A 25,543-nucleotide genomic window follows, 5' to 3' on the forward strand; every position below is an offset into this window, starting at 1 on the left:
TTAACCATATTATAAGTGACAGAAAATATGCTAGATGAAAGGAATATAGAACTATTTCTTAAAATAGACACAGTCCCTACCACTGGGGAGCCTTCAATATAGCGGGGAAGATTTGAAAACCAAAGAAAAGTATAATATAAAGACTATTGTAACAAAGAATAGAATGTTATTGGAACAACTAATAACAACACCACCTCAATACAGTTTAGACCAAGTCAGGGAAAACCTCAGGAGGCAGAAACAATTAGTAAGAACAAAAAACTGATTTGGATTTAGGTAAGCAACCAAAAAGTGTAGAGAACAGCATATGCATAGGTCCTGAGACACAACAGCACATGGTGACTTCGGCGAACTGAAAATTTAGTATAGTTGGCCCTTGAACAACACAGCCTTGAACTGCCTGGGTCTGCTTATACACAAATTTTTTCAACCAAACACTGACTGAAAATACAGTATTAACTGGATACGAAACCCTCATATAGAGGGCCAACTTTCCATATACATACATGAGTTTCTGACTCATATATGGCTGACTGTAGAAATTGAATATACAAAGATTCTGGTATCTGCCGGTGTCCGGGAACCAATCCCCCACATATCCCTCAGTATGAGGCAAGACTAAATATACGGTTGAAGTATGAAGAATAAAATTATTGAAATTAGAGAACTAAACACAGAAAGCCTTGCAAATCATGCTTAACATGTTGGGCTTTAGTCTAAGAGAAGCTAGAAAGGTTTCATAAATGAAATGAAATTTTAAATTATTTTAGAATGACTATAATGGTTACAATATTGTGAAACGGTGGTGTGCTTTGAGGGCAGTGTCATTTGGCAGCTGATGTGGCATGTGAGGTTGGTGGAAATAGGCCAGTTCTGGTGTCCCAGGAAGATCCTGAAATATACAACATTGACCATAACGATTTTTTTTTTTTTTTTTTTTTTTTGAGGTGGAGTCTGGCTCTCTTTCCCAGGCTGGAGTGCAGTGGCCGGATCTCAGCTCACTGCAAGCTGCGCCTCCCGGGTTCACGCCATTCTTCTGCCTCAGTCTCCCGAGTAGCTGGGACTACAGGCGCCCGCCACCTTGCCTGGCTAGTTTTTTGTATTTTTTAGTAGAGACAGGGTTTCACTGTGTTAGCCAGGATGGTCTCGATCTCCTCACCTCGTGATCCGCCCGTCTCGGCCTCCCAAAGTGCTGGGATTACAGGCTTGAGCCACCGTGCCCGGCCGACCATAACAATTTTTAAACATATATATTGGTAGCAAAAGACATCAAGCTATTGATGTTCTGCACTGTGATATTCTGGTTCTACTGGACATGTCCAAGGGAGAAATGTTAGAGCTTTATTTTCCAACCCTCCGGATTCCTTCTCTGTTCCACCCTCTTACAGGCTTTAGTCACAAAGATCTGAATGAGCTGCTCTCAGGATGATGCAATAGCAGTTCCTATCACACCAATAAATACTGGAGAAGTTGGCCATTACAATTGTTTTGTTAGCTAAAAATGATGAATTCTTCATGTACATATATGTATCTGTGTGTATGTATATTATATATTATATACATATATGTAGATACATGTATGTACATATATATGTGCACAGTATATCATGTATATACATATATAATGCATATGTATACATTATACATTATGTTATACATTTCATATTTTATATAATTATACCTATATTATACACACAATATTTTATGCATATATACACACACATATAATTATCTAAAGAATATGTTGGGGCCGGGCACGGTGGCTCACGCCTACAATCCTAGTATTGTTGGGGGCCAAGGTGGGCGGATCACCTGAGATCAAGCGTTCGAAACCAGCCTAGCCAACATGGTGAAACCCCATTGCTACTAAAAATAAAATTTAAAAACTAGCCAGGTGTGGTGGCGGGCACCTGCAATCCCAGCTACTCAGGAGGCTGAGGCAGGAGAATTGCTTGAACCTCGGAGGCAGAGGTTGCAGTGAGCCGAGATCGCACCACTACACTCCAGCCCAGGTGACAGAGCAAGATTCCATGTAAAAAAAAAATTTTTTTTTAATAAATAAAGAATTTTATTTTATTTATTTATTTATTTTTTGAGACAAAGTCTCGCTCTGTCGCCCAGGCTGGAGTGCAGTGGCCGGATCTCAGCTCACTGGAAGCTCCGCCTCCCGAGTTTACGCCATTCTCCTGCCTCAGCCTCCCAAGTAGCTGGAACTACAGGCGCCTGCCACCATGTCCGGCTAATTTTTTTTATGTGTTTAGAAGAGACGGGGTTTCACCGTGTTAGCCAGGATGGTCTCAATCTCCGGACCTCGTGATCCGCCCGTCTCGGCCTCCCAAAGTGCTGGGATTACAGGCTTGAGCCACCGCGCCCGGCCGATAAAGAATATTTTGATTTAGTGATCATCACTCAAATTTTCTCAAGAAGCTACTTTAGGAGCCTTTTGTATTTCTTTTTTTATTTTTTAATTAATTAATTAATTTTTAAATTATACTTTAAGTTCTACAGTACATGTGCACAATGTGCAGGTTTGTTACATATGTATATATGTGCCATGTTGGTGTGCTGCACCCATTAACTCATCATTTACATTAGGTATTCCTCCTGATGCTATCTCTCCCCTCTCCCCCAACCTCATGACAGGCCCCAGTATGTGATGTTCCCCACCCTGTGTCGAAGTGTTCTCATTGTTCATTTCCCACCTATGAGTGAGAATATGCAGTGTTTGGTTTTCTCTTGTTGAGATAGTTTGCTCAGAATGAGAACATGCAGTGTTTGGTTTTCTGTCCTTGTGATAGTTTGCTCAGAATAAGAACATGCAGTGTTTGGTTTTCTCTTGTTGAGACAGTTTGCTCAGAATGAGAACATGCAGTGTTTGGTTTTCTGTCCTTGTGATAGTTTGCTCAGAATGAGAACATGCAGTGTTTGGTTTTCTCTTGTTGAGATAGTTTGCTCAGAATGAGAACATGCAGTGTTTGGTTTTCTGTCCTTGTGATAGTTTGCTCAGAATGATGGTTTCCAGCTTCATCCATGTCCCTACAAAGGACATGAACTCATCCCTTTTTATGGCTGCATAGTATTCCATTGTGTATATGTGCCACATTTTCTTAATCCAGTCTATCATTGATGGACATTTGGGTTGGTTCCAAGTCTTTGCTATTGTGAACAGTGCCGCAATAAACATACGTGTGCATGTGTCTTTATAGTAGCACGATTTATAATCCTTTGGGTATATACCCAGTAATAGGATTGCTGGGTCAAATGATATTTCTAATTCTAGATCCTTGAGGAATTGCCACACTGTCTTCCACAATGGTTGAACTAGTTTACAGTCCCACCAACAGTGTAAAAGTGTTCCTATTTCTCCACATCCTCTCCAGCACCTGTTGTTTCCTGACTTTTTAATGATCGCCATTCTAACTGGTGTGAGATGGTATCTCACTGTAGTTTTGATTTGCATTTCTCTGATGGCCAATGATGATGAGCATTTTTTCATGTGTCTGTTGGCTGCATAAATGTCTTCTTTTGAGAAGTGTCTGTTCATATCCTTTGCCACTTTTTGATGGGGTTGTTTTTTTCTTGTAAATTTGTTTAAGTTCTTTGTAGATTCTGGATATTAGCCCTTTGTCAGACAGGTAGATTGCAAAAATTTTCTCCCATTCTGTAGGTTACCTGTTCACTCTGATGGTTGCCTGTTCACTCTGATGGTAACATTTTGCTGTGCAGAAGCTCTTTAGTTTAATTAGATCCCATTTGTCTATTTTGGCTTTTGTTGCCATTGTTTTTGGTGTTTTAGTCATGAAGTCCTTGCCCATGCCTATGTCCTGAATGGTATTGCCTAGGTTTTCTTCTAGGGTTTTTATGGTTTTAAGTCTAACATTTAAGTCTTTAATCCATATTGAATAAATTTTTGTATAAGGTGTAAGGAAGGGATCCAGTTTCAGCTTTCTACATATGGTTAGCCAGTTTTCCCAGCACCATTTATTAAATAGGGAATCCTTTCCCCATTTCTTGTTTTTGTCAGGTTTGTCAAAGATCAGATGGTTGTAGATGTGTGGTATTATTTCTGAGGGCTCTGTTCTGTTCCACTGGTCTATATCTCTGTTTTGGTACCAGTACCATGCGGTTTTGGTTACTGTAGCCTTGCAGTATAGTTTGAAGTCAGGTAGCATGATGCCTCCAGCTTTGTTCTTTTTGCTTAGGATTGTCTTGACAATGTGGGTTCTTTTTTGGTTCCATATGAACTTTAAAGTAGTTTTTTCCAATTCTGTGAAGAAAGTTAGTGGTAGCCTGATGGGGATGGCATTGAATCTATAAATTACCTTGGGCAGTATGGCCATTTTCACGATATTGATTCTTCCTGTCCATGAGCATGGAATGTTCTTCCATTTGTTTGTGTCCTTCTTTATTTCGTTGAGCAGTGGTTTGTAGTTTTCCTTGAAGAGGTCCTTCACATCCCTTATAAGTTGGATTCCCTAGGTATTTTATTCTCTTTGAAGCAATTGTGAATGGGAGTTCACTCATGATTTGGAGGAGCCTTTTGTATTTCTATGCATTATTAAAGTATTGGGTATTGCTATGGTTTGAATGTGTCCCTTAGAAATTCATGTGTTGGAAACGTAATTGCCATTTTAATAGTATCATTATGAAGTGGAACCTTTAAGAGGTGATTAGGTTTTTTTTTTTAGAAGAAGCCTGTTTTATTTATTTGTTGAAATATAATTTTTTATTAAAAATAATTAGAGGGCCAGGCACGGTGGCTAATGCCTATAATCCCTGCACTGTGAGAGGCCGAGGCTGGTGGATCACCTGAAGTTGGGAGTTTGAGACCAGCCTGATCAACATGGAGAAACCCTGTTTCTACTAAAAATACAAAATTAGCTGGGCATGGTGGCGCATGCCTGTAATCCCAGCTACTCGGGAAGCTGAGGCAGGAGAATCACTTGAACCCAGGAGGCAGAGGTTGTGGTAAGCCGAGATCGTGCCATTGCACTCCAGCCTGAGCAACAAGCGTGAAACTTCGTCTCTCAAAAATAATAATAATAATAATTAGAGATATGCTTTGTTTCTTCATAAAATTCTGTGGTAAAACACCAGCTTCCACCCTTCTGGAAAATCTATTTTTATTTAAAAACAAAAACAAACAACAAAAAAAAACAACTTTGATTCTTAACCATAACATAATAACTGGATTTTATTTATTTGACTTTAAGAAATCCTCCAACTCGTTCTTCAGCCCCCAGATTATTAAACTGAGTTCATAATTCAAACTTTTCTGCAAATCATCATTGGTTGAGTTATGTGTATATATAAAATGTCTTTTATCTGAAGTTGTCCATTTCACCCTGTTCTGGGAGTTATTCCCACAGGCACTTCTTCATACCAGCTCCTTTAGCCCTTCCAACAATGTTGTAAATACCCAATGTTCTGCATTTGATTCTTTCCTGCTTAAAATATCTAGACTGATTTATTTTCTGCACTGAACTCTGCTGAAAGAGTTGTTGAAAAATATTACTCAGAGAATACTTGCTTTGTTGTTTATATTTTACTGCTGGGTTCTGGGTGATTGAGGTTGCTGGACAAGTTATCTCATTATGAACATGATTAGTTGTACATTAGTGCATTAGTTTTCTATTGGTGCCATAACAAATTACCACAAATTTAGCATCTTAAACAGCACAAATTTATTATTTTACTGCTCCATAGGTCAGAAGTCCAACAGGGTCTCCAAGGGCTAAAATCAAGGCGTTGGCAGGGCTGTGTTTCTTTCTGGATGCTCTAGAGGAAGATCCATTTCCATGCTCATTTGGATTGTTAACAGAATTCAATTCCTTAAAGTTGTAAGACTGCGATCCCTGTTTCCTTGATAGTTGGTGGCTGAGCTGTCATCAGAATTCCTAGCTTCTATAGCCAAATTCATTTATTGACTGCTTTTCCCCTTCCTCCATCTTCAAAGCCAGCAATGGCAGGCTGAACTCCTCTCACACTTCAAATCTGTCCTCTTCCTTTCTCATCTCTCTGACCCACTTGACCACCTTCCTTTTCCACTTTTAAAGATTCAGGTGTCAGGTTGGGCCCACCCTGACAATCTAGGATAATCTATCCATCTCAATGTCCTTAACTTTCATCATTTCTGCAAAGTCCCTTTTGCCAGGTTAGGTATATATTCACAGGTTCTGAGATTAGAGTGAAAATGTTTTAGTGGGGTTGAGGGAGCATTATCCTGTCAACCTGACTTCACACTTAAAAAACTCCAACTCAGAGTCATTTGACATTAAAACTTTATTTTTTGTTTTGTTTTGTTTTGTTTTGAGAGGGAGTCTCACTGGATCACCCAGGCTGGAGTGCAATGGCATAATTTCGGCTCACTGCAATCTCCACCTGCCGGGTTCAAGCAATTGTCCTGCATCAGCCTCCTGAGTAGCTGGGATTACAAGTGTGCGCCACCATGCCTCTCTAATTTTTGTATTTTTTGTAGTGACAGGGTTTCACCATGTTGCCCAGGCTAGTCTTGAACTCCTGACCTCAAGTGATCCGCCCACCTCGGCCTCCCAAAGTGCTGGGATTACAGGAATGAGCCACTGCACCTGGCCGACATTAAAACTATAATGTCAGCTTATTGCCACATTGAGATACAGCTAATTAATTTTCAAAGTACTTCAAACAACTCATAATACTAATTATTGCTACTAATAATTATAACCATGATCTGGAGGCATAGAATAAAATATAAACCCTCAGGACATAAAAGTCAATAGGACAAGTTTCTACCAGTTTTTCTTGCACTGAAGCATAGCTGAGTAATAGCACCTATACTTAAATAGTACATTATAGTTTTACAAGTGCTCTTGCATCCATTATCTTATTTGTGCTTTTCAATATCCATGGGAGGCACACAAAACTGGGCAAGTCTATTATTCCCTTTTTACATATGAGAAAATGGGACTTCAGAAAGACAAAATAACCTACTCAAGTATGTTAAGTGTAAACATTTCTTTCAGAAGAAGTGACATTTAAGTGAGGGGACATGCATGCAGTAAATTGGTAAGTGGACAATACATAGAAAACCAGCAGGTCTCAATCTTCATGGGGAAAATGTTGACATTTAGAATATTTGTAGGAATGAGACAAAAACAAATAGTATTTGCTGACTTGATCTGAAATAGTGTAAAGATGAAGGGCTCCCTTTGGAGAGATACAGAAATTAAGCTTTTGTTTTTCAAGGTTTTCCACATCATGAAGCTGTTACCTAGTTCTTTCTTCTAAAGATGTCCACAAGGAAGATATACACACAGATAAAAGGGGCACTAAAGGCATTCTGCCTGTTGGATCTTGTCCCTTTTACTAGGGTACAACAGGGAATAGGAGAGTATAGGGACAAGTATACAAAGGCATGCAAAAAACAAATTTAAACCAAAAGTATGTAAAGCCAGCACCTATTTCCATCCTACTGATAATAATCATACACAAAAAGGTGGTCTTTGGCCCTTCTGGATTGTATTCTGATTCAAACATACTGTAAATTTCATCATCTATGATTCAGTGATTTTTCTAATGCTACCCCTCCCAAGGTAATCATACCAAATGAGAAAATCAACTCTATTTATCAGCATCTACCCTACTATCTTCCTTCTTTACCTTCCAGCTCCCGTGAGGGAGACGGGATGGTCAATCAGGTATTTGAATTTATTCCTTCGAACAGGGTGATGCCAGACATGGTCTACAAGGCGTGGAAGAGTGCCCTGGGAAAAAGCAAATACACATGAATATCCAGCAGAGGGCAATCTAATCAAATAAAATTTATTAATAGTTTTGAGTAAGTACTGTATTTACATTAAGGGCACTTGGGTACTCTAAGGAAAAAAGAGCAGAATTCTTATTAAATAACATAAAGACTAAAACTAGAATAATTCTATAGTGAGTGAAAAACATTAAGGGTAGTAATAATCATTTTAGTAAATCCACATAAAAACAGGTCAGTGGAAATACTCAAGCCTTGGAAACAATTTATACAAAAGACTGGAGTTTTCAATCTAAGAAATTACTTTAAATTTTTTTTTTTTTTTTTTTTTTTTTGGAGACAGAGTCTCGCTCTGTCGTCCAGGCTGGAGGGCAATGACACAACTTCGACTTACAGCAACCTCTGCCTCCTGGGTTCAAGTGATTCTCCTGCCTCAGCCTCCCGAGTAGCGGGGACTATAGGCACGTGCCACCATGCCCAGCTAATTTTTGTGTTTTGTTTTTGCTTTTGTTTTTGTTTTTTTTTTTGAGGGGGAGTCTTGCTTTGTCGCCCAGGCTGGAGTGCAGTGGCGCGATCTCGGCTCACTACAAACTCTTCCTCCCGGGTTCTCGCCATTCTCCTGCCTCAGCTTCCCGAGTAGCTGGGACTACAGGCGCCCGCCACCTCGCCCGGCTAATTGTTTGTATTTGTAATAGAGACGGGGTTTCACCATTTTAGCCAGGATGGTCTCAATCTCCTGACCTCGTCATCTGCCCACCTCAGCCTCCCAAAGTGCTGGGATTATAGGTGTGAGCCACTGCGTCCGGCCTAATTTTTGTATTTTTAGTAAAGACGGGGTTTCACCATGTTGGCCAGGATGGTCTTGATCTCCTGACCTCGTGATATGCCCACCTCAGCCTCCCAAAGTTCTGGGATTACATACGTGAGCCACCGCACCCAGCCTAAAAAATTTTCTTAAGGCCAGTCATGTTGGCTCACTCTTGAAATTCCAGCACTTTGGGAGGCTAAGGCAGGTGGATTGCTTGAGCCCAGGAATTTGAGACCAGTATAGGCAACATGGCGAAACTCCGGATCTACAAAAAATTCAAAAATTAGCCAGGCGTAGTGGCACAGACCTGTAGTCCCAGCTACTCAGGAAGCTGAGGTGGGAGGATCACCTGAGCCAGGGTAGTCAAGGCTGCAGTGCGCAATGATCAGGCCACTACGCTCCAGCCTGGGCCACAGTAGTAAGACCCTGTCTCAATCAATCAATCTTAAAATTTTTAAGGCTATCTGGAATATATAATATGTGCACAATAAATACTTAAAGAATAATCAGATTCCCAAAAAATAATGTTCCCCATTACTCTACATATGTACATACAAACCTTCGGGGTTTTAATTTTCTTAGGAGGCAGTAAGTTTTCAGGACAAGGACCAGCATTGGCCGCATAGGTCAGAGAAAGAAGAACTTCTTTAGGAATGAACTCATTCAGAAGGGAAGTAGGAAGGGGTTTTGAACGATCCACCATGTTTTTTTTCTCCTTTAGCTCAGGAAGTCCTAAGTAAGTAGTGGAAAAGAAAAGCTCTTACTATATATATATTTTTTTAAGCTAGATGGAGCTTCTCAGACTGCCTCATCAATCCCATCTATTTGTTTCTAACAGGTAGAAACATTGCTTCTATTTGACAAGGATAGTAACAAATAATATTTAAAACAGTGAACATCATCTAGTCAAGGAAAATAACACTCATCTTGCCTACCCTACTCACATTACATCACAGTTTCAAAAACTCAGGTACTAAGATGAACCTGCATGATTCTCAATTCAAAGTTGAAAACTAAACTCATTTCACTTGCTCAGATAACTGGGTGAGCCTTAAGAAGATAGGAATGAATGTCTATCTTCCCTTTCATATGAAAATCACAACTCTCTCCCCGCAAGCTCTTAAATTATTTAGTAATTTTTTTCTTACATGAATTCAAAGGTGAGAATAATTGCATTAAATCCAGGCATTTATAGAGTGGAAAGGATCTGGGTTGGGCTTCAAAGTAAAAATGGAACTGGGATTGTTGCAAATGAGAGTGGAACAATCTGAGCTGACAAATCTGTGGAATAGGAACTGTAAAAAGTGTTCTACCCTGCTTGACTAGGGCAGGGGAGTAATACAGGCAGGTAGTTGGGCTTATATATAGGAAAAGCCCTCCTATGAAGTCAGGTAGAGTTGAGTTTTTATTATTCTTAATCTATGCCCCTAACACGGTATGGTTTACGTTTATTTCTATAAGGAGGCATCATGCTTTGATTACTGTCAAAAGTTGTTAGAGTCTACATTACCAAATCTCCCACGAGCTTGAGATCAAAAGAAACAGAAAAAAAAAAAAAGTTGGGTGGGGCTTGGGGCTTTAGTACAAGGGGCAGGTGAGATGTGAAAAGCTTTAACAGAACAGGGGGTAAGGATAACACTAGCTGACTCTAGTACAGATTCGCATATGAATGAAAATCTTAAGGAATTACTCTAATTTAGAAAAATTACTAAAAGCTAATACAAATTGCCACGTTGTACTAAATTGCGTTTTTCTTATCTCTGCTATTGCTTTTTATTGTTTGTTTTATTTATTTGAGACTGACTCTACCTCTGTTGCCCAGGCTGGAGTGCAGTGGCAAGATCTTGGCTCACTGCAACCTCTGCCTCCCGGGTTCAAACAATTCTCCTGCATCAACCTCCTAAGTAGCTGGGATTACAGGCGCGTGCCACCACACCTGGCTAATTTTTGTATTTTTAGTAGAGACAGGGTTTCATCATGTTGTTCAGGCTGGTCTCAAACTCCTGACCTCGTAATTTGAGACGGAGTCTCGTTCTGTCCCCAGGCTGGAGTGCAGTGGTGCAATCTCGGCTCACTGCAACCTCCGCCTCCCGGGTTCAAGTGATTCTCTCCTGCCTCAGCCTCCTGAGTAGCTCTACAGGGGCGCACCACCAAGCCCGGCTAATTTTTATATTTTTAGTAAACAGGGTTTCACCATGTTGGCCAGGATGGTCTCAATCTCTTGACCTCGTGATCCGCCAGCCTCGGCCTCCCAAATGGGATACAGGCGTGAGCCACCGCGCCCGGCCTATTTATTTATTTTGAGATGGAGTCTTGCTCTGTCTCCCGGACTGGAATGCAACGGCACAATCATGGCTCACTGCAACCTCACCTCCTGGGTTCAAGCAATTCTCCTGCCTCAGCCTCCGGAGTAAGCTGGGACTACAGGTGAGAGCCACCATGCTCGGCTAATTATGGTATTTCTAGTAGTGACGGGGTTTCATCATATTGTCCAGGCTGGTCTCGAACTCCTGACCTCAAGTGATCGGCCCACCTCGGCCTCCCAAAGTGCTGGGATGACAGGCGTGAGCTACCGCGCCTAACCTCACTATTACTTTTTCAAAGTTCCTTAAAACCAAAGACCAGGAACCAAAAAAAAATACAACTATTGATATTTAAAATAGGGTGAATTTAAAACCACATATAAATCAACATTTGAAAAAAATTATAAACAGTATTTAGATGGAGTAGTGAAACAGGACTCTGACTCAAAATACAGTAAAAGGAATGACTTCTTGCTTTATTTAAGCAAGCGTGTTAGAAAAATGTAGCCAATCAAGGTATTCTGAGTATCAGATTTAAAAAACCGGTGAATGGAAGGTGATTTCTGTCTTACGGCCATGACTGTTTATGACTTCAGAATCATCGAAGTTTACCTCTCGTCCCTTCCGTGGCTACAGACACTAACTTTTTGCTCTCAGACGTTGATGCAGAGTTTAGCGGGGTGGAGGGCGTTTTCGGGAGAGACATAATAAACAATGCCTCCTATCTCTTTACTAATTTGAAATAGTCCTCCGGAAAGCTAATTTAGACACAAATCAGCGCCGCACTGGGACTACTTGCAGGCTGCCACATAATCCTGCAGGGAGAGGAAAAAAGAAAAAAAGAAAGAAAAAAGATGACACCCATTGAGTATTTAGGTTCAGATCGTAGTTTAGAATTCATCTAGCATGGTTTTCCTTCTTCGGGGCGACCTCTATGTTCTGGGATTATCTGTTGCGACTGAGAGGCCTTAGTGGACCGTCAGGTCAGGGTCAGGGAGCAGGGCAGGAAAGACCCGCTTGGCGGACCCACAGACCGCCGGCACCCCTGGTGGGCGACACTCGCTGCAGGCGGCTCGGCTGGGGATCCCAACCTTCCCCACAGGCAGCGTTCTCGCGCGCCAGTTCCACAAACTCGGGAGTTGGGCAGGCCTCGCACTGTTTCTTGGTTAAAAATGACTGGAAAGGGACACCCACTATCCTACCCACACATTGCGTACCCCGCCAGCATCCGGTCACTACCTCCTTTGCTGGAACGCCTGTTTGTCGTCATAGAAACCCAGGACCCCGAGGTTTAGCGCCCTCGATAGGGGCTGCCTTCAGCGGTGCCGGCGGAGGAGGCAGACAGCTAAGACAATCCCTACAGCCTCTCGGAGTTTCTTGTGTTCTAAATAGCAGCATAGGTTCAGTAGCAAAGAACAAAAACGTTTAATCCGGCCGTTGTCACGGAATCCGAAAGTGTCTCACCCCGGGGCTTCCTGCTGCGGGCCAGGCCAGTGCGCAGGCGCCGGCGGGGGTTAGCCCGAGGGGTCTACACCTGTAGCCAGTGATGCACGCGGGTTCAAGCAAGGGTCTTCTAAGAGTTGTTTCCATCTTTCTAGGTCTCTTTTTTGTTGCTTTGCATATTTTTCTTTCTTTTTCCTTCCTTCTTTCCTGCCTTCCGTCCTTTTTCCTTTTTCCTGAGACGGAGTTTCGCTCTTGTCGCCCAGGCTGGAGTTCAATGGCGCGATCTCAGCTCACTGCAACCTCCATCTCCTGGGTTCAAGCAATTCTCCTGCCTCAGCCTCCCAAGTAGCTGGGATTACAGGCACACGCCACCATGCCCGGCTAATTTTGTATTTTGTTTTTGTTTTTGTTTTTGTTTTGTTTTGTTTTGTTTTGTTTTGAGACGGAGTCTCGCTCTGTTGCCCAGGCTGGAGTGCAGTGGTGCGATCTCGGCTCACTGCAACCTCCACCTCCCGGGTTCAAGCGATTCTCCTGCCTCAGCCTCCTGAGTAGCTGGGACTACAGGCGCGGTACACCATGCCCGGCTAATTTTTGTATTTTTAGTAGAGATGGGGTTTCATCATGTTGGCCAGGCTGGTCTCAAACTCCTGACCTCGTGATGCGCCCACCTCGGCCTCCCAAAGTGCTGGGGTTATAGGCATGAGCCCCCGCGCCTGCACATTTTGCGTATTTTTCTAAAAACCAGACTCAGGGGGGATGTTGGTTAATAAACTCTGGGTCCCTTACTGGGTAAGCCGTTCGGTGCTTTACATTCGGTCACGTCTTCCTTGGACCCTTAAAGGCCTCCCTTCAGAGCACAAGGAAGGCCTCCTGGGTCCAGATTTTTCACCCCCTTGGGGCCGGGAAGGAGGATTGAAGTTAGGTGGAACCAGCTCAGGCATAATTGTCGGGGCGTCTGGCGTAAAAACCTGACCTCAGGAAAGAATACCATCATTTTTAGTAGAGACGGGGTTTCTCCACGTTGGTCAGGCTGGTCTGGAACTCCCGACCTCAGGTGATCCTCCCGCTTCGGCCTCCCAAAGTGCTGGGATTACAGGCATGAGCCACCGCGCCCGGCCATGGCATAATTTCATATTAAGGCAGAGATTTAGTGCCAAATAATGAACTGCCGGGAGAAGCCCAGCGTCTAGTTGCTTCCAGACGGGCAGAAAACTATCTTATTCAATAACCATATTCCTTAGCACCAACTACAATGCCTGGACAAACATGAAAATCGGTTGGACAGTTCTCTTTTGTGTTGACAGAATTGTGCTGTGGTATGGTGATCATACATAATGTCAGAGGAGTTTGAACCACAGCAACTCCATCTTGAATAGGAGCTGGGTAAAATAAGGCTGAAACCTACTTGGCTGCATTCCCAGATGGTTAAGGCATTCTAAATCACAGGATTAGACAGCAGGTCATAAAGACCTTGCGATAAAACAGGTCGCAGTAAAGAAGCCGGCTAAAACCCACCAAAAACTAGATGGCCACGAGAGTGACCTCTGGTTGTCCTCACTGCTATCCTCCCACCAGCGCCATGACAGTTTACAAATACCATGGGAATGTCAGGAAGTTACCCTATAAGGTCTAAAAAGGGGAGGAATGAATAATCCACCCCTTTGTTTAGCATATCAAGAAAGAACCATAAAAATGTATAACCAGCAACCCTCAGGGCTGCTCTATGGAGTAGTCATTATTTATTCCTTTATTTTCCTAATGAACTTGCTTTGCACTGTGGACTCGCCCTGAACCCACTTTCCTGTAACAATATGATTTACTGAGACTGGAAACAAAGGAGGAAGACCAGATTTGGAGGAGGACTTTGGAGAAGGATCCGTTTAGGACTTGTGGATATGTTAAGTTTGCAGTAAGACTGAGATATCTGGGTGGAAATGAGAAGTAACTATTTGATTATACATTAATACATGGGTCTGAAGCTCTCAGCAAAGGCCTGTGTTAAAGTTGAATGGATAAGGCAGGGCGTGGTGGCTCATGTCTGTAATCCCAGCACTTTGGGAGGCTGAGGTGGGTGGATCATTTGATGTCAGAGACCAGCCTGATCAACATGGTGAAACCCTGTCTACCAAATACAAATACCAAATACAAAAATTAGCCCGGCGTGGTGGCACATGCATGTAGTCCCAGCTACTCGGGAGGTTGAGACAGGAGAATCGCTTGAAGCCGGGAGGTGGAGGTTGCAGCGCCATCACATTCCAGTCTGGGCGACAAGAGTGAAACTCCCTCTCAGGGAAAAAAAAAAAAAAAAAAAAAAAAAAAAAGGTTGGATGAGTGGCTGGGTGTGGTGGCTCATGCCTGAGTAATCCCAGCACTTTGAGAGGCTTAGGCTAGAGGATGGCTTGAGGCCAGGAATTTGAGACCAGCTTGGACAACACGGCAAGACCCCATCTCTACAAAACAAAACAAAAAAAGTTGAATAGATGAGGCATAAACAAAAACAGTACTATCACTATCAAAAAATACAGTTGCTACTCATAGGGTAACTCCTCTCCTAATTTTTAATTATACCAAGAGAATCTTAAAATGGAGTAATACTATTAAGGTCTTCGATGGAAAATACCATAGCAAAATGTAAGCTGAGTAGGTAAGAATCTTCCTAAACAGAAAACCTCAAAACGTGTAAAAGTGATGGTCAGAGTCAATTTTTTTTTTTTTTGAGATGGAGTCTCGCTGTCGACCAGGCTGGAGTGCAGCGGTGTGATTTTGGCTTACTGCAACCTCTGCCTCCTGGGTTCAAACGATTCTCTGGAGCCTCGGCCTCCTGAATAGCTGGGATTACAGGCACCCGCCACCATGCCCAGCTATTTTTTGTATTTTTAGTAGAGAGGGGATTTCACCACATTGGCCAGGCTTGTCTTGCACTCCTGACCTCAGGTGATCTGCCCGCTTTGGCCTCCCAAAGCGGTGGGAATACAGGCATGAGCCACTACGCCTGGCCTATCAATTCATTTTCGAAGTGCATGGGCAGGGATTTATACACACATTTGCAGGCACTTAGAACATGCAAAGCTCCCTAAAGGAATCTGCAGGGGAAGTGGGCCAGTATTTGTATGTAATGTAGCTAAAAAAAGAAGGTACCAATTAGAAACTTTCTTTTTTTTCTTATTATTTTTGACACTCCGTCACTCAGGCTGGAGTGCAGTGGTGCAACCTAGGCTTACCGCCTCCCAGATTCAAGCAATTCTCCTGCCTCAGCCTCCCGAATAGCTGGGATTACAGGCACGTGCCACCATGCCCTGCTAATTTTTATATTTGTAGTAGACATGGGGTTTCACCATGTTGGCCAGGCTGGTCTCAAACTCCTGACCTCAAGTGATAAGCCCACCTCGGCCTCCCAAAGTGCTGGGATCACAGGTGTGAGCCACCACACGGGGCCTCCAATTAGCAACTTTTAAAAGCAGACACTGAAAAGGAAATCTAGGCATTACTCAGCCAAACACTTTCCAAGGGAAAGAGTAGCTTCTAGTATTGCTTCCACACAAGAAGGGCATCCCTAAAATTGAATGATGTCTGACTTTATCATTCAATTCACACATGGGCATGCCTACAGGAAGAAATATGCTTTTGTCTTGTTCATATGTCTTCAGTGCATACATAGCACAGTATCTGACAAACGATTATGCAGTCTGTGAAAATCAATTCATCTTTCTCATTGTGTACTAAGTCGGGCTTCTACAGAGAGCAAATTCAATGATTATGCCAACCTTGAGTATGCTACTCTGAGTGATTTCTCATAGTAACTTTACCAACTTATATGTTTTATAAATCAGATGCATGAATTTGGTTGAGTTTAAATGATAGCCATCCAAGCCTAAAGTGACAAAACTCTAAGCTTTCATAAATTCATCAGAAAAAATTCCAACACTATTGTTTTGCTTCTAGCAGCAATGAACAACAGCCACTGGGTCCAAGAAACAGGGGCAGAATTAACTTCTGAGAGGATTTCCCCCTTCCCACTCCTTTGGCATTGCAGAGCCAGGTGGGTATAGCTAGGTCATCAAGAGTAACTAGACAGTATTCCTTGACTGTTGCTATCATATGTGCTTCCACCAACAAAATGTTGCAATGTCAAGTATTCCTCATAATAGGCTCCTATTATGAGTAGATTCTTCGGAGAAAGGGTGTCTTCGTCTGAGCTGCCATAACAGAATACCTGGGACTGGGTAATTTATAAAGAAGAGAAATTTGGCTGGGTGCAGTGGCTCATGCCTGTAATCCCAGTACTTTGGCAAGCTGAGGCGGGTTGATCACTTGAGGTCAGGAGTTCAAGACCATACTGGCTGACATGGTGAAACTCTGTCTCTATTAAAAATACAAAAATTAGGTGGGCATGGTGGCCGGCGCCTGTAATTCCAACTACTCAGGAAGCTGAGGCATGAGAATTGCTTGAATCCAGGAGGCGGAGGTTACAGTGAGCCGAGATCATGCTTCTGCACGCTAGCCTGGGTGACAGAGTGAGACTCCATCTCAAAAACAAAACAAAAACCTGTGAAGGTATCTAAGAAAGCATCACCATGTTGGCCAGGCTGGTCTCGAACACCCAACCTCAAGAAATCCACCTGCCTCAGCCTCCCAGTGCTGGGATTACAGGCATGAGCCACCGCGCCCGGCCCCTTCACAGGTTTTAAAAGGCCAAGAGCAAAAGGAATTAAGCAACAAATAACGGCCTCAAGAAAGAGAGGCAGCAGAAGAATCACCGTCACTGCTTTTCTTGAGGCAAGTACGAAGTCACAATTGGGCCCCACAATTGATTGGTAACCTTTAACACAGTCCCCTTCATTAGCCTGGACAAGAAAGTCCTGGTCAGTTGTTTGCCTTCTCTTTTGGCTATATTCAGCATATAAAGTTGCCTGTTATCAAGATGAACAGCATTTATGAACATGAACCATAGAGTTAATACTGAATACACTTGAAGTTGCTTTTAAAACAGACTTGGTTTCTGGCCGAGTGCAGTGGCTCATGTCTGTAATCCCAGCACTTTGGGAAGCCGAGGCAGGCGAATGACCTGAGGTCAGGAGTTCAAGACCAGCCTGGGCAATATGATGAAACTCCGTCTCTACTAAAAAATACAAAAATTAGCCAGACATGGTGATGCGTGCCTGTAATCCCAGCTGCTGGGGAGGCTGAGGCAGGAGAATCGCTTGAACCTAGGAGGCGGAGGTTGCAGTAAGCTGAGATCACACCACTGTACTCCGGCCTGGGCAACAGAATGAGACTCTGTCTCAAAGATACAAAAAAATAAAAAATAAACTAGGTTTCTTCCAAATATATTTACCACATTCGCATGTGCAGTATTTTGCCGTTTTTGTATATTTTTAAATTTAAAAATGTTTAAGTTAATGCTAATACAACTCATACTAAACAAAGTATTGGTACTAGTGATCAGACAAGGACTTGCAGGGGGAGACGGGAATAGGAATTCAGGAAAATAACCTACAAGAATGAATCAGAAAAGACATCTTTAACTATAGAAAAACCTTTAATAACAACTTCAGATTTACATGACCCTTCCGCTGCTCAGAACACTATGGATTAACACACACAGACACAGGAATCTGCTGCACTACCCCAACTGGCAGAGTCTTGACTGGGGCTTCAGCTCCTTTCCCAATCCAAAACTGGCACCTTTGCCCATGGAAATTCAAACTGCATCTCTAAATGATGGGGTGCATGAACTGTCTGCTTCAAAGGTATTTAAAAACAAACAGGAAGTACAGCTACCATTTCATTAAGCAACCACCACCACAAAGCATGGTGCAGTATCTACTAGCTTAAAGTTTATCACTCCATTAGGGCTTATTGACAGCAGAAATGTGAATGTAGTCATGTAGAAATAAGGAAGAGAGCACTTAGGAAAAAAAAAAGTACAGAGTAAGTTTTAGAGTTTTTTAAACTTTAATAATATGCTTGACTAATATAGTCAAAAGTGATATGCACTCGTGAAATTAACCCATTTTCTCAAGTCCAAATTAGCTATTAAAGTCTTTATATTTTACCAAAAACATATAAGGATTTAGTACACTATATAGATTATATAGTTTTCCTACCAACCTAAAGCTTATCAACTTTATTATTGTCTACTGACTTTCAAACTAGGCATTAAATTTAGGGTGGGAAAGAAGTGATACACTCTGTTTCAACTACGGTAGTTGCATGTTATCCTCTCTTTAAACCGGGCTTATATGTAAGTTTTTTTTTTTTTTTTTTTTTTAAATACAGGGTCTCACTCTGTTGCCCATGGCTCTGAAATGGAGGGAACTGGGACATAAATGTTTTGAGGAATAAAATGGTGTGATCACAGGTCACAAGTCACTGAAGCCTCCATCTCCTGGCTTGAAGCTATCTTCCCACCACAGCCGATTGAGTAGCTGGGACTACAGGCGTGCACCATCACGCCTGGCTAATTTTTGTATTTTTTGTAGTGACAGGGTTTTGCGATGTTGCCCAGGCTGGTCTCAAACTTCTGGGCTCAAGCAATTGTCCTGCCTTGGCCTCCCAAAGTATTGGGATTAAAGGCATGAGCCACTACACCTGCTATATGTAACTTTATTTCAACAAAGGGCCCCGGCCGGGCGCGGTGGCTCAAGCCTGTAATCCTAGCACTTTGGGAGGCCGAGACGGGCGGATCACGAGGTCAGGAGATCGAAACCATCCTGGCTAAAACGGTGAAACCCCTTCTCTACTAAAAAATACAAAAAACTAGCCGGGTGAGGCGGCGGGCGCCTGTAGTCCCAGCTACTCGGGAGGCTGAGGCAGGAGAATGGCCTGAACCCGGGAGGCGGAGCTTGCAGTGAGCTGAGATCCGGCCACTGCACTCCAGCCTGGGCAACAGAGCAAGACTCGGTCTCAAAAAAAAAAAAAAAAAAAAAAAACAAACAAAACAAAAGGGCCCCAACACTGTATTACCTGATAGAAACTTTAATAATGATTAAAAAAAAAAAAGTCAAATCCTTATATAAACTTCACCCAAAACATTCACTTTGGCCAGGTGCATGGCTCATGCCTATAATCCCAGCACTCTGGGAGGCTGACGCTGGCGGATCATGAGGTCAGGAGTTCGAGACCAGCCTGACCATCATGGTAAAACCCCATCTCAACTAAAAATACAAAAATTAGCCGGGCATGGTGGCAGGCACCTGGAATGCCAGCTACTCGGGAGGCTGAGGCAGAACTGCTTGAACCGAGGAGGCAGAGGTTGCAGTGAGCCGAGATCACACCACTGCACTCCAGCCTGGTGACAGAGCAAGACTCCGTCTCAAAAAACAAACCAACACTTTATTCCTCAGAACATTTATGTTCAGTTCCCTCCATTTCAGAGGCATAAAGCCCTGAGATAAGATACATAAAACAATACCCAGAACAGACCTTTGTATGTTTAGTGTATGTATACATACCATATGTAGCATGGGTTATGTAGTGCTACATAAATTACATGAAATTTTGCATAGTATTAGTAAGCAAGTCACTGAAACTTTATTAACAAAAGTATGGGCCTGGCCTGGTGGCTCATGCCTGTAATCCCAAAGCTTTCAGCAGTGGGAGGTTTGCTTGAGGTGAGGAGTTGGAGACAAGCCTGGGCAACATGGTGAGACCCCACCTCTACAAAAAAACAAATCAATTAGCTGGGTGTGGTGGTAGGCACTTGTAGTTCTAGGTACTTCAGAGCACTATTTGAGTCCAGCAGTTTGAGACTGCAGCGAGCTATGATCACGCTACTACCCTCCAGCCTGGGCGACAGAGTGAGGCCCTGTCTCTTTAAAAACAAAAACAAAAACAAAGCCGGGCGCGGTGGCTCACGCCTGTAATCCCAGCACTTTGGGAGGCCGAGGTGGGTGGATCACGAGGTCAGGAGATTGAGACCATCCTGGCTACACAGGTGAAACCCCGTCTCTACTAAAAATATTTTAAAAAGCAGCCGGTCGTAGTGGCGGCTGCCTGTAGTCCCAGCTACTCAGGAGGCTGAGGTGGGAGAATGGAGTGAACCCAGGAGGCGGGGCTTGTAGCCAGCCCACACTGCGCCTCTGCACTCCAGCCTGGGTGACAGAGCAAGACTCCGTCTCAAAAAAAAAAAAAAAAAAAAAAAAAAAACAACAACAAAACCACAAAAAAAACAAAACAAAAACAAAAACAAAAAGTATGAGCTATCTTCCATTAAAATATTGATTCTGGAGCCAGGAGCCAGGAGCTATGGTTCACAACTATAATCCCAGCACTTTGAGAGGCTGAGGCAAATAGATCCCTTGAGTCCAGGAGTTTGAGACCAGCCTGGGCAACATGGTGAAACCCCATCTGTACAAGAGAAAAAAAACTGGCCTGGGCGACAAAGCAAGACTCTGTCTCAAAAAAAAAAAAAAAAAAAAAAAAAAAAAATTAGGACAGCCTCAGTTTTCTAATTAAATTCTAACATGAGGAAAGCGACTTTACCTGGACAGTTTTAGTACATGAATCTACCAACAAACAAAACAAAACTCCATTTTGCATCATTATTCAAGATTGAGAATAAAAGGATCTAACAAATTTATCCTCATACATAAAGGTACTAGAAGGTCAAGTTAGAGATCTAATGAGAAAGTGAAATACATACTACATAGTTGTTCTGTTGGTTAATATGCCCAAAATAATAGTTACTATCATTACATCTTACAGACACAAAAGCTTTAAGCTTATTACTTTAAAATAAATCTTCCCGAAACATTAACAAGATATTTTAGTTTTTATTTCTTTAAAGAGTATGGGGGTGGTTTCAAGAAAAGACTTTTGCTAAAAGCAGCTAGCAATAAGATTATGGCTATCAAACCAGTTTCTTTCACAGAAAGTGAGCATTCCTTGAAGTGCTACTGTTTTTGAAAGTTTCTTAGAGCAGTCTCAGCATTCTAAACAGTGTATAGTTCTACATATTTGTTGTCGCAATCTTGGGCAGAAAAATCACTAATAACAGGAAACAGAAGCCAGGCACGGTGGCTAACGCCTGTATTCCTAGCACTTTGGGAGGCTGAGGCGGGCAGATCACAAGGTCAGGAGTTTGAGACCAGCCTGACCAACATGGTGAAACCCCGTCTCTACTAAAAATACAAAAATTAGCCGGGCGTGGTAGCATGGGCCTGTAATCCCAGCTACCCAGGAGGCTGAGGCAGGAGAATCGCTTGAAGCAGGGAGGCAGAGGTTGTAGTGAGCCGAGATCATGCCATTGCACTCCAGCCTGGGCAACAGAGCAAGACTCCGTCTAAAAACAAACAAACAAACAAACAAACAGGAAGCAGAGAGCTTTTTGAAAAATAGCCTTGATCAATCCAACAAATATAGTATTCAGAAACACTACAGAGCAACAAAGTCTTCTCATAAGAGTCATATTTATAGTATTTCTTAACAGAAATATAAACCTAAAAATTCCATTCTTTAGATTCAAAAGATTGGCTTGCTCATAACCAGGCCTTAGAGCAATCTGTTCCCAATATATTTAAAATGCAGTTATAAATTCAAGAGACTGATTCATTTTAATTTTAAGAAAAATGTCAAGAATTACAAGCCATATTAAAGCAAACTAGTTAGGAGGTTATGATTCCATTACAATTACAATACTGTTGTGCAGAACATTACTGCGGGAACATGCAGAATACTTTTTTAAAAATAACCTCCTTTGAGGTGTATTTGTGTCCACTGAAGTTGGATTTAATGTTTGAAAATTACCTAAACTCATCAGTTGTATTGTGAATAAGATACATGATTAAGCCAGATACTTGTGGTTCAAATTAAGTTGTGACTATTAAGAAATTCTACTTACCTTCTTGTGAGACTCAAACTGACTTTAAAACAATTCCAAACAATACCAAGAGAGCCTCTCAAGTGGCTGTTCCAAGTAACAACAATCATTTAAATAATTCGTAAATCTTACTTTGAGTGGAAAGTTGAACTACATGGTCTCTGATACCTCTTCCAATGCTCAGTCTTTACAATCATACCTCATACATACAAATAATTTCTACACACATGGTATTAGAAATGGGCATCTTATAAAATGAAAGTATTACATAATAAGAGTACATTTCCTTGAAACCAATCACGTATTAATTTATTCCACCTAAAAACCTACTACAGTTAAAAGTATAATAACTGAGCAAACACAGAAGCCAGCTTCTGGATCCTTAATGATCACTTTAATATGAGTGGAAGTGATTAATACTTATGTTACAGACTCACTAGTCTGCAAAATAATTCAAGATAAAGTCAGTATTTATTAGGCAATAAAATAATTGTTCCAAAGGATATTTCTAAATAACTTCAAAGAAGTTATTACCATAAAGTTAAAAAGGAATATCATCCATGTTAAGTTTGTGATAAAATAATTTAAACACGATTGACTCTACAAATCTTTTTTACAAATTACTTCGGAAGTTATAAGAGGAAATGTTTTTCTTTTTCCTCTGCTATCTCTTATTTTTTCCTTCCTACTTCTGATCCCCTTAATATACAGTATTATTGATGTAAACTCAAGAATTCATGGTAAAGGCATCTTTTTGCTTCACAGAAATCATGATCTATAGAGAAAACAAGGTAAAAACAGGAAAATTGAACTTTTTTCAAAAAAATTACAAAATAGGCTGTATAACATTATCTTTGGAAAACAGACTTTTTTTTCTACTAGAAATAGCAAAAATCGTTCTACATTTTTTCTTCCCCAATTGCATGTTTAATTAGCATACATTCCAACAGTGTGCATGAAAAAAATTCTAAGCCAGAGGTATTTAAGTGATTTCTTCCTAAGCGTTTTGGCTAATTCAGTGGCCAAGAAACAATGATGTTTATTCTCTGATTGGACGGAGTCAAGAAACAAAACAGATATAATTACCAAGGGATAAAGCTGATATGACCCAGCAACAATCTGTCATTACTTCAGCTATTAGTCTGCCTTCTCCCTCGACCCAGCCCCACAAAAAAAGTTCTGCTCTGCTTAAGTGTACAGGACTCCAGTGAACTTCCAACAGTTTTGCTTCAAGTGACCTAAGAATGGAGTAGTGAGTCATCTGTAAAGCCTGGAGTGGTTCAAATAACACAGATAACTTCAGTAGCAACTGGAAACAGCTGGCTCCAAATCAGGGAGAATACTCAATCTTCAGTGACAAGGAGGAAACAAAGTCCAAGCTTCTAAAACACGTAACGACAAGTCCAGGAACGTGGCCGGACATAATCCAAAAATGTGGGCTGCAGTGGGGAAAAATAAGAATGGAAAAATAATTTATTTGTGTACAGAGTAGAGGAGGTGTGGAGGTAGACAGGGGATGTTAATATGATACATTGTACATCTCTAAAATGCCTCCCACCATTTCAATAACCCTCAAGGTATAAGCAGCTCACTAATTCAAAAGATGTTCAGTACTTTTATCTATAACACAGATTTATTCAATTTAGATGCTTCACATAAAGCTTTTAAAGTCCAGTAAACTATACACAATTGTGTGGACTTTGACCAGTTTCTAAATAGGCACTATTTCTTTCTGTATCTTTTATTTTAGCACAGCCCTATTTTAGTACCTTAAAATCTAAATGGTGGTTAAGGACGACAAATATATATATATAAATGACTAATACAAGGTTTAAAATTACTGAACTATCGAAAGGAGGAGCAAATGAAGCACTACAAAAGTTCAGAAATAGGAAAGAGAGGGAAGCAGGCATTTGAAAAATCATCATGGAAGATGTGGCATCCAAATTGGATTTTGATAGGAGAATAAAATCTGATATGTGGAATCCAGGTGACCAGGGACAGTCGAGAGCAATTACTTCAGATGAACAAAGGAAATCAGTATGAAATAAAGAGGGGGAGTTGAGGCAGCCTAACAGACATAGGATACACAGAAAGAGGGGAAGCTTTGGAGAGGAAACTGATTTCATTATGGACATCTTCAGTTACAGATGCCTATGAGAAATACCCAGGAAATATATCAAGAAGGCATCTCCTCCAAACCTGGAAGGTTGTAGGGATTGAATGACTTAGTAGTAGGGCCACCAAATTTAGCAAATGTAAGTACAGGATGCCTAGATAAACTTGAGACAAATAGCTCTGTCATATTTTTTTGTAATTTACTGAAAAAGGCAGAATATAGGACATTTGGGGTGTTCTAAGAAACCCCATACAGGAGGCAGGACAAAAGTATTAAATACAGGACATGCCCTATATACACAAAAAGCCTGGCAATCCTACTTCTTAGGGTGTTTCCATCATGAAATTCTATCCATAACTATAAGCAGTACTTTCAGCTAGTGCTAATAGATTTAATTAACCAGATCACATCAATTAAATTAACCAGTGTTTGCTAGAAAATTCCTAAGTCTATATCCTATACTATGTTACTTGAAAATAAAATTCTTAAAAAAAAAAAAAAGCCATCCTCCTAAAATCTGTACCCAGGTATAGCTAAAAACTAAAGTCCTAAGAATAAATGAAACCTGAATATAATTACCCAAAACCAAAAACAAAAATAGAATCAAGAGTAATGGAAGGCAAGGCATCTCAGTGTTGTCCAAGAGTTTATTTAGAAGGAAGTAAAAAAAAAAAAAAAAAAAAGAGGCCGGGCGTGGAGGCTCAAGCCTGTAATCCCAGCACTTTGGGAGGCCGAGACGGGCAGATCACGAGGTTAGGAGATGGAGACCATCCTGGCTAACACGGTGAAACCCCATCTCTATTAAAAAATATAAAAAACTAGCCGGGCAAGGTGGCGGGTGTCTGTAGGCCCAGCCACTTGGGAGACTGAGGCAAGAGAATGGCATAAACCCAGGAGGCGGAGCTTGCAGTGAGCTGAGATCCAGCCACTGCACTCCAGCCTGGGCGACAGAGCGAGACTTTGCCTCAAAAAAAAAAAAAAAAAAAGAAGATATGTTTTAGGTGGTGGTAGTAGGGACATACATGGCATTAGGAAAACCCTGGAGAATACTTAGAAGCGGCTGGCTGGGCGCGGTGCCTCCAGCACTCTGGGAAGCTGAGGTGAGCGGATCATGAGGTCAGGAGATCGAGACCATCCTGGCTAACATGGTGAAACCCCATCTCTACTAAAAATACAAAAAAATAGCGGGCATGGTGACATGCTCCTGCAATCCCAGCTACTTGGGAGGCTGAGGCAGGAGAATCGCTTCAATCTGGGAGGCGGAGGCTGCAGTGAGCTGAGATAGAGCCACTACACTCCAGCCTGGGCG

At 41.7% G+C, this 25,543-nt stretch overlaps 2 protein-coding genes across 4 annotated transcripts in view; both read right to left on the minus strand.

The window, feature by feature from the left end:
• Nucleotides 1-12,866, minus strand: part of AXDND1 (axonemal dynein light chain domain containing 1) — a 196,129-nt gene extending 183,263 nt beyond the window's left edge. Inside the window, exons 1-4 of one of the 3 annotated variants that reach the window (XM_050766158.1) lie at nucleotides 12,070-12,866; nucleotides 11,465-11,667; nucleotides 9,109-9,281; nucleotides 7,639-7,742 (exon numbers count right to left, since the gene is read on the minus strand). In XM_050766158.1, the coding sequence (XP_050622115.1) occupies nucleotides 7,639-7,742; nucleotides 9,109-9,281; nucleotides 11,465-11,558 (371 nt within the window). In that variant the 5' untranslated portion in view covers nucleotides 11,559-11,667; nucleotides 12,070-12,866. The remainder of the gene's footprint in view (nucleotides 1-7,638; nucleotides 7,743-9,108; nucleotides 9,282-11,464; nucleotides 11,668-12,069) is intronic. The other 2 variants (XM_050766151.1, XM_050766150.1) reach the window with 2 other exon arrangements.
• Nucleotides 12,867-17,819: 4,953 nt separating this feature from the next.
• Nucleotides 17,820-25,543, minus strand: part of SOAT1 (sterol O-acyltransferase 1) — a 68,729-nt gene continuing 61,005 nt past the window's right edge. Inside the window, exon 16 of the mRNA XM_050766326.1 lies at nucleotides 17,820-23,554. Coding sequence (XP_050622283.1) covers nucleotides 23,498-23,554 — 57 coding nt within the window. The 3' untranslated portion in view covers nucleotides 17,820-23,497. The remainder of the gene's footprint in view (nucleotides 23,555-25,543) is intronic.

Source organism: Macaca thibetana, chromosome 1, assembly GCF_024542745.1.
Source record: "Macaca thibetana thibetana isolate TM-01 chromosome 1, ASM2454274v1, whole genome shotgun sequence".
Lineage (NCBI taxonomy): Eukaryota > Metazoa > Chordata > Mammalia > Primates > Cercopithecidae > Macaca > Macaca thibetana.